Genomic DNA, 13,631 nt, shown 5'->3' on the forward strand with positions numbered 1-13,631 from the left:
CACTCGTTTCTCATCAGACCCCATTAGTTTCAGAAGCTCTCTTGTGTGTAGAGGGGGACAGACTTTAGCCTACTTGTCCCCTCAGCACTAAACCATGTAGCATATCTGTATGTTTTTTCCTGCCTTTATATGAGAAGGTGGAGGGTGTTTTTGCGTTCCCCCCCCCCCCCCCCCCCCCAGCTAGTGCCTGGAGACATTTTTTGGTCCAGGTGCTTGATGAGTCCTTTTGGCTAGGCTCTGCAGTGATTTCTGTAGACATACAAAGGTGACAGGAAAGGCTGCACTACATCAAGGCTGAGCAAAGGACACGCCTGCAAACCTTATGGTCTGACTTTCTGCGTGTCAAAAATGCTTACTGCTAAATAGAGTGATTTCTGTACAGGTACAAAGGTGACAGGAAAGCCTGCCATACATCAAGGCTGAGCAATGGACACCTGCAAATGTCACAGTCCGGCTTTCTGCGTGTCAGAAATGCTAACCAGAAAGGAGCGCATACCTGCAGGTTCTGGTGAACGCAGAGCTGCTGTGCCGTGTAGGCTGTGGCACGCTCCTCTTCCTAGCAGCTCTTCCTTCTCAGAATTGCATTTCCATCACCTTTCAGTGATCCAGAAGCACCTGAACAGAAGGGAGACAGAGAGGGCAGTTTCCAGCTTTCACACCATGCAGCACTACGAGAGAGTGGTGGAGATACTCCTAAAGACCAGCGCTGCTCTCGACAAATGAGCTTCAAAATAGAGGTTAGTGGCAGACGTTTCAGGGGAGTAAACTCCCTCCTGGCTAGTTAGATGTGCTTTTTTTTATGCAACGAGAAGTGGGAAAACTTTTGTGACTCCTCATCCTGAGGTTTTTCAAATACATTAAACATCACACCTGCTGGCTTTATGCTAACTGTGCCATGTAAATAAACCCTATCTGTGAACGCTACTACCAAAGTGCACAGTCTCTAGCCTACTGCAGTGATCTAGGAAGAGGCTCTGTCTGGTGTGGCCCAGTCTCCCCTGAGGGGTGCTTTCATAGTGCTTGGCCAACCTGTCGAGTCCTACTCTGCCATCGGTCTGGAAATACTACGCTGCCTGAGAGTAAGTCTCCACACAGTGTCCTGACAGTGTTTCCATAATTCCTCCCAGGTGAGGAATGTATTGAACTAGCCATTTTTCAGCATAGGACCAAGTGGTCTTTCAGTGTTGTTTTTTCTTCCCCCAGCCAGGACAGAAGCAGACTGCTTGCTAATTTAACGGTGGAAGTTTCCGATTCCCCAGCATGCTATAGGTGAAAAGCACAGTCAGTAACAAAAGCTTTAAAGCAGCACTGCTAGCTAAGGAAGGAAGGGACTGGCTCGGGGTGGGGGGGGATTCTCTCACGTTTGCCACGGCTGCTGCTACCACCCCACAGTTCTTGGCGAAACTCTGCTTTCCGAGTTACCTGCTAAAATCCAAAGAGTTCGTTCCAACGGGATCTTTGGCAAGCTTGCTACCGTTGAGAAATTCTGTGGCACGGTCGTGGACTCTGGCTCAGACTTTTCAGAAGGTCTCAGCACTGGTTAAAATATCCAGCAGGGGCTTGCTTAAACAATACTCCAAATAGAGACTCTTAAACCAAAGCATCTGAGGTAAGTGGCTCACAAAACATTTGTGGCAACGTAGTTTCCGAGATGCGAGTGTCCTGACCTTTTGGCCCGCTCCCCTTGCCTGCCATGCTTTGAGCTATGCTTTGCAGTTTCTACAGCCCAAGTCTCTCTGTGCCATAATACTTTTTTTTTTTTCCTAAATGTGCACACTGGCCAAATAACACTGATCTCCTGTCTTGATCAACTGTTGATAGAGATTATTCTCTTATCAAGCCAGAGAGCATGGGCTTCACTGTTAGCACGGATACATGCTGTCCTAGGCCCTCCTCTCCCGCACAAGTTTTGCAGCGCTTGCTCTTCCCTCTCCCCTCACGCCTTCGCTGCCAGACAATCACGCCCGTTGTCATAGGTGGACTGACGTGGTGCTGTCCCTGCTTGCCTTTCCTTGCTGCAGTCTGTACGCTCCTTAAGTGAATGTGTTCTGTTTTTTCAGTAAGAAAAGGACTTCCTTCTGCTGAAGGAGTTATATTTGCACATGGCTCAGGGAGGTGTATCCTCTGGCCGTTTCTGTTACCTCACTCATTTAGGCCAATTCCATTGCTAACATAAATGGCCACCTTCCTCAACCCAAACTCTGAGCTGGTTAGAGATGCAAACAAACGTGCAGCTCAGGTTCTAGAGCTGCTCGGTCACGTCTCAGTGTCGGCCCAAACTGCCCCAGCGGCACTACAGTGTGGGAGAGTGGCTGCTGTGAGACAGCAACGTTATCCAGCAAAGAGGTGGAGCTTGCGCCACACGCGTAGTTTCTGTCCTCGAAAGCCCTCCTCCCTTGTAATAGCAGATAGGGAAGCACTAACCTGGCTCTTGGCCCGATGAGGTCGGAAGGGAAGGAGCGGCAGCAGCACACTTCAGCGTACACCGTTACAACCGCCGAAGCCTGGCATCGTGGGGCTGTGGCGCTTCCGGGATGTTGTCGCTCTTCCTGCAGTTCATCCCTCATCGCATGCTCTAGGGCTGGATAAAGCTGCTAAAAACCTGGAGCATGCTCTCCCCACCCGAGGCCCTGGATCCTGCAATGCCGACTGCTGTGCATAATCTCAAATTAACAAGGATCATCTCTTGTCAGCAAGGATAGGGAAGGGGGTCATCCATTCACCCCTAAGTGTGCACTTCCCTTCTGGATTACATCACCAGAGCCCAGGAAAGGGGGGTGCTGTCGGCCAAGACCGATACAGCCTGTAGCGCTAATGTGAACTTCGGGGGGGGGGGGGGGGAGGAACTGTGGTTTTGTTCTAGGAGTTAGATCTAACTGTCATAAACTTTGCGCTGTGCGCAAAGTGTGATAAAAAGATAATGAAACTTACCTGCTAGAACCTAGGAATTATAAAGGCTACACAGCCAAAACTTAATGTAAAGTAGCTAGTACAATGGAAGTATGGTATAAATTAAAAAAAATTATCAAACAAACAGCATGACTTGTGAGTGCTTTGTTTTTATTGTCCTGCCTATTCTGGAGTCTCTTCTGTTGTTTCCAAATATACAGAGGTCTTTTCAGGTACCGACCAGGGCCATCTCTTCCAGGACAAAGCCTGTCTTTAACACTGCCCTTGAAAGGTTCCATTTTTTTTCTGTGAGAATCTTGAGCAAAATTTACACACAGTTTTCCCCTACCTAGAACACAGGGGGTCAGTCACATCCGTCTGAAGGATCTGGACAGATAAAAGATGCGTCCAGAAAAGACATCTCGAGAAGATGCGTGTAAGGTACTGGAAGGTGCAGGACTAAAGGACGTCTCTTCTTTACCTCCTGAGGTAGCTCTCGAGAAGTTTTCAGTTAACTCGCTTAGCGTTATGACACGAGAGGGTTATCAATAATTCACCAAGACTGAGAGGGAGCAGAGCTAAAGTAGGAGAGAGGTTATGTGACCTTACCTAAAAACCACCCTGGGCACCAGGTCAGCAATGGGATCCCTGGAGTTACGACCTACTGCCGTGGATCTAAAGTTGGGAGTATGCCCACAATTGCCCTGAGGCCCATCTTAAATTGGCCTAGGGAAAGGGAAGACACCCAACAGATTTAGAAGAGTAACTGATTTTTTACCCTTTCGGATATCAGGTTTTTAAGGAACCAGTACCCAGATAACAAGTGTGCTCCGTCTGGAAAATGTGCTCAGATTGCCAGACTTGGCTCTGGACTTGACAGCCATCCTACTGCAAGGACCGGGATTGCGATAGTTTGCTAAAGTTGACACTCACTCCAAAAAGGAATTTTGAACAATGGCCAGTTGGAAATCTGGCCGGGGCCTGACTTAAAATTGGAGTAATTTCTGCGATTTTAGGAACACATAAACTGCAGCAGAACAAAGCAGAGGAAATTCCACATGTGGGAAGCATGCCTTGATTCACGAGCATTTTATAACCATGAAGAAGCGATCAGTGTAGCAAAATTTTCAAAGGCTTGCAAGCAGGATAGGCTCCATTGCAGCAGGTATGTACTATATGAAAAAAACTACATGTACTATATGAAAAAAACCCAACCATCTCCCATTTTGTATTAAGGTACAGTTCCACTCCAGGCCAACGCTTCTGCCTGCTTTCTCCACATAATCCTAGTTGTTGAGCTCCACCCACCTGTATTTGTTGTCTATAGAGGCCTAAAAACAAATTTTACTTTGCTTCATCTGCTGAAATTTAAAATGCAAGTTTGTATAGGAAACACTGAATTTACAGCATAATTCCTGGGCAGCAATGGGTCACGTCAGATGCCCGCTGACTATTCGAACTACACAATAATTACCACAAGAAACAATCACTACTGAAGAATGAGAATGTCCTGTTTATGCCGCTAGGTGGTGCTACACTACGGTACAAAAACACTACCACGGTTACAAAAGGTGCCACCACCTACAAAGTTGTCTGTCCTTGTCCTCTTGAGGGCTATGCAGCCTATTTAATTTGCTTGCCTATTTGCATCCGGCTGTCCTCCTTTCAGGGGTCTCCCCATAAACAGGTCACTGCATACCTTGTCCCACGCTTGCCTGCTGTCGCAGAACACCACTCCGCAGGTTCCCCTCACTGGGGGTCTCTGTGTACTTGAGGAGTAAATCTGCTACACAAGGCAAAGGGAAGGAAGTGAGACTTTAGACTTTTGCTAAATGAAAGGGAGAATATAAGGGATTCTTATACTTGCATCATATAGCCTCCCAAATTAGAATTCAGATTAAGGATTTAGATTCACAGTTCTCTCCTTCAAAAGCAAGTCTGAACTTTGCACAGGGACTCATCCTTCTTGTTACACATTTTCAACAATTCTAATGCATTATAGCCCTCACGCTGCTCTCTACGTCTGCACTGGCAGCCTAAAGTCCACAGCAACTTACCGAGCAACAGCTAGTTAATTAAATTCTTCCTGTTTCACACCTATAACGACTTCTTGGGCTGTAACAAATGGAGCATCACCGTAAAATGAATGACCTCACTTCCAGTCCTGCAGGTCAGAGTAACATGACACAACCTTTACCTCTGCAACGGAGAATGAGCATATTCTGCAAAAACAGGTGGTGGTGGTCACAGCAGCTAAGAAACGACACTAATATTTACAAAGCCGTTAACGTGATGATGGGACTGAAACTTGGGAAGGAGCTGTGCTGCCCACACCCCCGTGCCCTTTGCTCAGCATGCTTCAAAAGAAGAGTCCCTTAACAATGGGCTGACAGCTCAGAACGGAGTCACGAAGCCAAAGTCAAGGTTGTGCAGAGTCCAAGGCAAATGGAAGAGAATTTACACTTCCCCGCATTTCCTCCCGACGGCAGAGAGTTCTCCCAAACCTGGCTGGCATGACGGGGTCCTTCTGTCTTCAGAGTCCCTGCAAGCGAGAGAATCCCACTCTGAGCCTGAGTCATTTGATCTTACTGAAGTGACGATCATGATACAATTAGCATGATAACTGACAGGAAATGAAAAGATTTTAAAAGATCTAGATTTTGGTCTTTTGCACACAAAGTACTTCCTAGCAGACGCTCCCTTTGGAGGCAGTGCCTTCATATGCCTCCCGAGCACAGCTCCCCATCTGCACGGAGGGGAGAGTGACTATGCCCAACTCCCCAGAAATGGGCTGAGGACAATGACATCATGGCCTGAAAGTGAGTATGTTTGCTTGTTAAGGTTTTAAAATAATCTGATCACACCCACCATCCAAAGATACCTGAATTGCTTTTAAGGTCACTGGGGAAGTTCCAGGGAAGAAGCACAGCCAGACTCCAGAAATCCCCCCTCTACCACTTCTCCAGCCCCACACACCAAACCCACTGTAGAAAGGCTGAAGGGCTGACAGACACAAGCAGCAGTCGACCGCTCGCTCCTCACCTACCTTGCTGCCATTTGTTCCACTGTCTCCTCTCTGCTACTCCTCCACCGGCACGGCACAGTTTTCCTTGTTTTCTGATGGAATCGCAAGGTAGTCTGTCCTGCAGTTGGAAGGAAAGTGGAAAGTATAACCTCAAGTGACACTGTGCAAAAACCAATTGAGATTCATCTAGCACCGAGCCTTCCCTGGGTGTAAAATCCTACGCCTACATCCTTCTTTCCACGCACAGAGAGCACTGTTATCTAAGTCATGTATGTAGAAAGATGGAAATGGGACAGTATAGAATTGGAATCTCTCTCCTGTGTCAACAGCCAGAACTACCCTTCTCTTCCTCTCCTTCTTAAAAGCAGCGTATGCCGCAGACTTCTGAGTCAGAGCTCTGCAAGTAAACCTTCCAGGAAATGACCTCTGCACAGTTCACAGGAGGCCACTATTGGGATACCGCACACTTTGGCCACTCTTCCTACCTGGTGCATTGTCCCTCACTTTGTTAGTTCACGGCCTCTTTCAGTACTCCTAAATCTCGCAACGCTTCCAGACATGGCAAACATCAGCTAGAAATGTGTAAAAAGCAAAGCTCAGTCTTCTTGAAGTACAACTTGCATTGAGACAGCTGAAGAACCCTCTGAGAACAGGTCACACCTGGGGAGATTTCACACTTACGCATTTTCCTGGGCAGCCTCCTCCGCCTTAGAGACTTTCCGGTAGCAATAGACCATTTCTATCAGTAGCCACAAGGTAAGGAAGACCAGAAGAATATACATCATAATTTCAGAGATGACCGAAGTGAAGTCTTCTCCAGCTGTTAAGAAAATGAAATAATCTCTGATCATTTACTGTTGGAGCACAGCAGCTGGATTCAAACTTTCCACCCTCATGTCCTACTTCCTAACCCACCTTTCCACAGAGAACCAGGATGCCACTAGTTTGTGAGGGGTGAGAAGACAGGTCAGGGCCTGCTGCCAACAGAATATGCCAGCAGCGATTCCACTGTGTGCTTCCACAGGAATCAGACATACACGGGCTTGCGTGCATTCTCTGCAAGGCACGCTTTCATACAGATCGCTCACTGTTAGCCAGTCTCATCTTCACACACTGTTTCCTTTGCAGTTCTTACTCCCCGGTGTTACTTAATTGTACTGCACCACCATGAGAACAGTAATTTGAGAGAGATCAAAACACAGAGAAGGAAAGGAAGGGAAGACAGAGCAGGAAAAGGCGAGGGTTAAAAACCTTGTTCCTCCCTGTCGTCGACAGCAAAATTCCCACTGATTTTCAACAGGCCAGGATTTTGGCACTGAAGCGGAGAACAAAAGGAGCAGAAAACCAGGGCAGCGCTGCAAAGGTATGGAGGGACTAGGGGGTGAGAGGGAAGCAAGCGACTGCTATCAAAATGGAGCATGAGTTTTGTTCAAAGAGAGAGGGAGCAGAAGCAAGGAAGGAGAAGCCGTGGCTATCTTAGCAAAGGCTGTGCTGTAGCATCCTACAGCCGCCAGGGGAGAAGTGAGGGTTCTGAGCAGAGAAACTGGAAACCTCCGCTTGCGCTTTGCACCTGCCTAGCCGTTCTTAGAAGTTGCCCAGGCTTTCCTTGCATATACCTTCCCATATTCACACAACCACTCTGTGCCTGAAGTGAGGCTACAGCGACAAAACAAAATGCAGGGCCTTCCTCTTGAACCCGGTGTAGGGTTTGCTGTCGGCAAAGAAAGACACAATTATCTGGCAGCTCAGTCACCCCTCTCCCGCAGCGTGCCTGGATGATGACACCCACGGCACGTTAGACACAAGACACTTTCTGCCAATCCTTCATACCCTCCTCCACCACGGTGAGATGGATCAGTCTGGAGCTTGTGAAGAGAGGTCGGTGAATCTCAAACTCAAACTCCCGGGTAATATTACAGGTGTAGATACCCGAATCGTTCAAGGTCACATTTAACACAGTGATGGATACATCCTGCATGTCTTTACTCCCATTCCACTGCAGCCGACCACTGAAGCGGCTCGGAAATTCATGATTTGTTTTCCTGTACTCGTAGATCTGTGAGAAAATGCAAAGAGATGTTCTGATTAATCGCTGACTCGTATCTTGGAAAACAACTCAGCGCACGCAAAAACAACCTCCTCCTCTAGCTACACATGCTTGGCAAGTATGTTTTGGGATGCGGCCTATTTGGAAACAGCACGTATTCATAGTCTACCATTGTTTACTTCAAAATCTAAGAATACTTTATGAAGGAGAGAAAACTGAATTGCCTCATCGTGAAAGTAGAAAAACTGAGGCATAGAAAAGCAAAGATGTTGGTTGACAACGACACAGAAGATCGGCAATGGAACTAAAACTAGAATCCTGTATGTCTTCGTTCCCAGCCTTTCAGTTACTGGACATAAGATCATCTTCAGAAAGCGAAGATGACCTTAGAGACGATCATTTTTAGTGAGCCACAGGATGTTCAGCTTAAGTGTTATAGCATAAATCTGACAGTGTGAAAAATGACACGTTAGAAGGACAGAGCTCGGGTAGCTTTCGCAGGCCTAATCTCTTGCAAGTGTCTAGCTCGCCACAGTCCACATCATTAAACCGCCTGCCCTCACTCATTTGCATTAGCATTCCTTGGATTGCCATCAGCAAAAACATCACCCAGGTGATTGAATGTGAATTCCCGTCTCATTCCTTGGAGTTTCTCTAGTTCTCAGACAATGAGAAATCACTTGGCATCTCGTCTGATCCTACTTCTCAATCGTGATGAATCACAAGCACTCATCTAATTCTCTAATACTCAGATAGGATGGCTAGAAAGAAATATATGCATTTAAACTTACTTATTCTCAGATTTACCATTCTTTCTTGAACTGCAGTTGCCCCTTGTATGTAAGATTGCCATTTTGATTCACTTTCAAAAGTGACAGGGATCCAAAGCAACTCACAGAGATCCCTCGCTCAGGCAGTGCATCTAGAACTCACTTGATTCCACAGTCAGGATACCGCTGCTTCCTCTGGGGTGAAAGGAAGTAAATTTTGATACTGCAGATTTACTGGAACCTGATTTAACCTCCAAAGTACAATTTGGGGGTTCAGAAGCCAACAGGTGAGCCTTTCCCAGGGTACCAGGAGTCATTCCATACTTCTGTTTCCCTTCTCGAGTTCCTTACTTATTAGGCTACACCTATTCAAGGAAAGGAGCTGGAAATTCATATTCATACACGTACGACCCCAAATCTCTGAACTCAACAATGGGTTCTAGCTCTTCCTGCAAGGAATCACAGAACAGCTGGCATCGGAAGGGACCTCTGGAGGTCATCTGGTCCAACTGCCCTGGCTCAAGAAATGCTAGCTTGCTCATGGCTACGCGTGGTGCCCAAGTGCTTAGCCAATCAGCTAGGCAAGAAAAAGATGCTTTAGTTACTGCCAAAAACTGGTGCTACGGAACCTCTGGGTGAAAAATGCTGCAGAAATTGTGAAGACCTGCAGCATGTTGCTGAACTCAGAAGAGTTGCTTTCCTCCATGATATGAAAGCAGCCTGCTGGGTATTTCTGTACTCTCTGAATCAAAATGTGGTAGAAAGCTTCTTTTCATAGTTGATCTCTCTCCTTCTCTCACAGAGTCTTCCTCAGGGATCCCGTGGTAAGACAAAACTATATTCTGATAATACCTTTTGGCTTCTCCTGCAAAAGTTCGCTGGACCACGTTACACAGTAACACCTCTGAAAGCAAGAACTCAGCTACCAAACATACATACGGGTTCATCTTTTCCACCCTCAGGCCTATAGAACCACTCCACCACGGTGCTGGCTGTGACCTCTTCCCTCTTCATGCAAGAGATGCAGAGTAGCTTCATGTGTGTCCCTTGGACAGCCTCTGTCTCTGAGGGAACTTCAACACATACGGCAGAACAAAAACCAGCTGGGAAAAAGGAGCAACAGAGAAAAAGTGAGGAGAAGCGCAAGAAATAGAAGAGAAATCAGTTATCCACAGCTCAGCATTTACAATCACATCATCCCCAATGGAAACCATATGATTCATTACTAAGCGTCCTCTGACAACAGGTAAGTCTCAAATGTCAATTTTTACCAAGCTTCCTTCTCTGAGATGTAAATAATTCATAATAATAGATCACTGTGATCACTTCATGCAGATTCACCTCTGCAGCATCTGCTTTGCCACAACTTTAATTTTTTCCATAGTAATTAATGCTACTTAAGAGGCGTTGTTCATTCTCTCACACACGTACTGAGCATGCTCCCGTTAGAGCAATTATTAGAGAAAGCCTAGAATTCAAGCACAGGAACAAGCTCTGCCTCTGTGCTAAGTTAAAAGGGCTGGATGTTTTAGTCTGGCAGTGTGTTCAAAACAAACTGTTAGGATTCACCGCCCTTCCTGTTTCTTGGTTTCATAAAGAGCATTTCGGAACCAAGGGGCTAAGCCTCTAGCAAATCTAGCAGCTGGGGGAGTTATTGATTTTACATGCATTCTTGTTCAAAATGCTTCTGATCAGATCAGTGCTAACACTGACAACTATAAAAGAGTGCCCTCCCAAACCCAACAAAAATCATAGTCTGTGAAGTTAAATACTTCTTATAAAACTAAATGCTTCACCGCAACATCTCAGATGAAATCCCTGCTGACATTTGTCCCTTGGGCTAAACAATACTGGGTTACATCTGTCCAAACCTGCCTCCACAGCTTAGAGTTTAGCTCCCTGTGAAGATGCTGACTTTGCTAGCTGCTCCCTCCTCCCCAGCCTCTGAGATACCATTAACTCACACTTTTAAGTACTGTATTATCCTAGAACCCTAGAAAAATGCTGGAAATAGCCAAATGCCAATTCTCCCATATTACCAGTCCATGGGTGGCACTAGCTTCCTGAGAGAAATAAAGAAGAAACCACTAGAACATGCTTAACTCCAGTTAAATTAAGTATGTACATGTATATACACACAGAGCCATAAGTACCTATGCATATGAGATATACCTGTTTTTGCAGAACTAACAAACCTTTTGCTCATTTTGTAAGGAACACTGAAATTACAAAAAAAAAGATCTCCGCTAGTTTATATAGACTGCATGGAAAACAAGCATTAATATGTACTGCACAAAGGTTTGCACAACCTCTCTGAAGCAACCAAATGTTAAATTACATCGCAAATTTCAAAAGAACAACAAACTGGAATCACTAAAGAACTTGCATGCATTTTAAAGCACACACTTTCTGCCACAGGACCACTTAGCAGTAATGTATTTTCTCTGTTCGTATTAACTCCATTACATTCATATTAACTCTGTATGAATGTCATTTCCTTCTCCTCTTGTAAACAAAATTAAAAGCCATTTCTAAGGCTGGGCTTCAAGCTAGCATTAAAGGACCCTCGCTAGGAAAGGCAGCGCTTTAAAGAAGCATCATACAAAAGGCAAGCTGCAGGTACGGGGGAGAACCTGGCTGAACACAACATGGAACAGAAGCACCTACCCCAGACCACCAGCACGACTGAAGACACTCGGACCAGCCTTGGCAGTGCAGCCATTGTTCTGAGCGAGGAGCGCTTCTCAAGCTAGGCAGCGGCTCTTTCGGAAAACGCTCCTTCTCCCCTCCTCACTTTGTACCCAGCGCAACAGGATGCCTCGGGCTGCCAGCCGCTCAGCGCCTGTTGGCTTGGATCCGCCAGCGGGAAGGGAGCTGAGGATGGGCAGAAGCAGCGAGCTCACGCGGATTTTAAGGTGCGTTTCCCTGCGGCCCGAAACCCGCACGGAGCTGGGCCGGGCTCCCACGAGCGCCGGCGGCAGCACCACGGACAGGGCCCGGGGCGGCCCGCGGCCAGCTCCGCCGCCGTTGCTAGCGGCAACCCTCGCCGCCCGCCGCCGCCGCCGCCCGCCGCGGGCAGGCCCGCAGCAGCAGGTGGCTGCGGGGGCCGCGCTCAGCCGCGGGCGGGGGGGCGGCTGCCGGCGGCCCTTTGTTCTGCGGCCCGGCCGGGGGCAGCGCGCATCGCTGCGCGGGGGTGCAGCCGCCCTGCGCGCGCCTCGGCCGAGCGCTCTCCGCCGGCGACGTCTGCGCGGAGCACAGCCGCGCCCGGGCGGGGGGCCCCGCTCACGCCAGGCATGCGCGGGCGCCTCCCTCCCGCCCCGGCCCCGGCCCCGGCCCCGGCCCCGGCCCCTCCGCGGGGCGCAGCCGGGCTCCTCCCTGCCCGTCGCGCTCCGGAGCGGAGCCGGCAGCGGGGAAGGAGCTTGGGGGCTCGGCTGTGCCCCGGTGCCAGCAGCTACCTGCACTCCGCTCTTGCCCTCGGGCTCTGCAGCGCCTTCTGGGGTCGCTGGAGGGGTCAGCGCTTGGGCATCCTGCTTCCACGGCTGCAGGGACGGGGCAGCTTAGCAAGAGGAGCTGGAGAGGGGATATCGGCATCATTCATCCGGCCTCCAAAATAAAGCCGAGGGGGAGGGTGGGGGACAGTTATCCACGGAGGTCACAGAAGGGCCTCCCCCTCTAATGAGTTTAATACCAACATTTGTACAGCTCTGAAGGTCACAGTTGGAAATACTGGGAAATCCTCTCTTCTCATGTTCCAGTCTGATTCCCAGGAGTTTAATGCCAGCAGCAGGCTGGGCTTTCTCCTCTTGGACTGGAGCCACAGTGCCCAGAAGGGCTCTTCTAACTTTGAAGGTCACGGTGGGCACAGAGGGAAAAAGCAAGCGCTTGTTAAACGTGCTCCCTCTTTTTACAGCATCTACTCTGATGGCAGCTCAATAAACAGCACAATCAATCGAATTAAACCTGACCAGCCCGAACAGAGAATGGCACACGAGCAATTTCCAGTGCCAAACATCAGAAGCAAGTGTTGGACACAGCCAGTACGCGGACAGTAGGACTCCCCCAAACAGAAATTTGCAGCCTTTAGAAAGCATCGGCTTAGAGCTGTCCATCCGTTTTTGACAGTCAGATGCACGTCGACTCACAGCAGGGCACGACACTGCAGAGGAAGTGTGTCTCCAGGTGGTGTTTGCCGACACCACCCTGCGGCCTCCCGGCACTGGGGGCTTGGTGCTAAGGGCGTGCACGCGCAGGCTGGTCCCCACGCTGCATACGTGCAAAGCAGAGAGAGAACGAAGGCAGCAAACACTTTTCCTAGACATCACCTAATCATGTTTGTATCAGCAGGCTGCATTCGTTACCTACCAATAACCACATGCGAAGTGGCTGCCCCCACGTCACCCTTCATATCCTACTGTGACTTCTTTGCATGCTGCATTTCTGCAGTAGTAGGGTAACATGAATCATGCTCATGTCAGAGCAGCACTGACATGTCCCAGTACAATTTGGCACCACTCTACTACAAATACATGGAAGAGGCCAGACTGTACCTGTGCGCGAAGAATCATTCTCGTGGTTAGAGCGACAAGTCCAATTAATTCCTAGCTAAGAAGATAGCCTCCTAGCTCCTGGTCCTGCTTCCTTTTACTGACTTGACAGGCTGTACTCTGCCCTGTTCCAACCCACGGCTGACTGCGACCCCTGAAGCAAGTATTACAGTGCAGGGACAGAACAAGGCCACAACAGTTTCTACACGCAGGGGTCTGTTAGGTTTCACTCGGTGCCCCCTCTTCTGCTAGGTTTCTTTGGGTTACTCTGCACTCTTACCATCAAACTTACCATAGAAAACACCTATTTAACGTCCCTCCAGGGGCCAGGCGCGACTCTGGAGACCAAGAACCTG

General features: G+C 48.4%; 1 protein-coding gene across 3 annotated transcripts; it reads right to left on the minus strand.

Annotated features, from left to right (window-relative positions):
* Positions 1-3,039: 3,039 nt before the first annotated feature.
* SCN3B (sodium voltage-gated channel beta subunit 3) lies at positions 3,040-11,518 on the minus strand. 3 transcript variants are annotated; one of them, XM_026099223.2, is made up of 6 exons: positions 11,399-11,518; positions 9,671-9,834; positions 7,745-7,970; positions 6,596-6,734; positions 5,936-6,032; positions 3,040-5,431 (listed from the first exon to the last, which is right to left on the minus strand). In XM_026099223.2, exons 1-5 carry the CDS (start codon positions 11,451-11,453, stop codon positions 5,969-5,971), a joined length of 648 nt encoding a protein of 215 aa, XP_025955008.1. In that variant the 5' UTR covers positions 11,454-11,518; the 3' UTR covers positions 3,040-5,431; positions 5,936-5,968. The 3 variants fall into 3 exon arrangements, with proteins under 3 accessions (XP_025955008.1, XP_025955009.1, XP_064380363.1); XM_026099224.2 differs by having other exon boundaries at positions 5,932-6,032; XM_064524293.1 differs by lacking the exons at positions 3,040-5,431; positions 5,936-6,032 and adding an exon at positions 7,531-7,625 and having other exon boundaries at positions 6,674-6,734.
* Between the last annotated feature and the right edge of the window lie 2,113 nt (positions 11,519-13,631).

This window comes from Dromaius novaehollandiae, chromosome 21 (assembly GCF_036370855.1).
Source record: "Dromaius novaehollandiae isolate bDroNov1 chromosome 21, bDroNov1.hap1, whole genome shotgun sequence".
In the NCBI taxonomy this organism is placed as follows: domain Eukaryota; kingdom Metazoa; phylum Chordata; class Aves; order Casuariiformes; family Dromaiidae; genus Dromaius; species Dromaius novaehollandiae.

Bases quoted from the DNA above. Each gene is read 5' to 3' on its own strand.
- SCN3B (XM_026099223.2), bottom strand. From the start codon at position 11,453: ATGGCTGCACTGCCAAGGCTGGTCCGAGTGTCTTCAGTCGTGCTGGTG. The intron at 9,835-11,398 runs GTAGGTGCTTCT...CCTTTTTCCCAG, and splicing joins AGTCGTGCTGGTGGTCTGGG to CTGGTTTTTGTTCTGCCGTA. The intron at 6,033-6,595 runs GTAAGTGTGAAA...TTCCAACTGCAG, and splicing joins GAGGCTGCCCAGGAAAATGC to GACAGACTACCTTGCGATTC.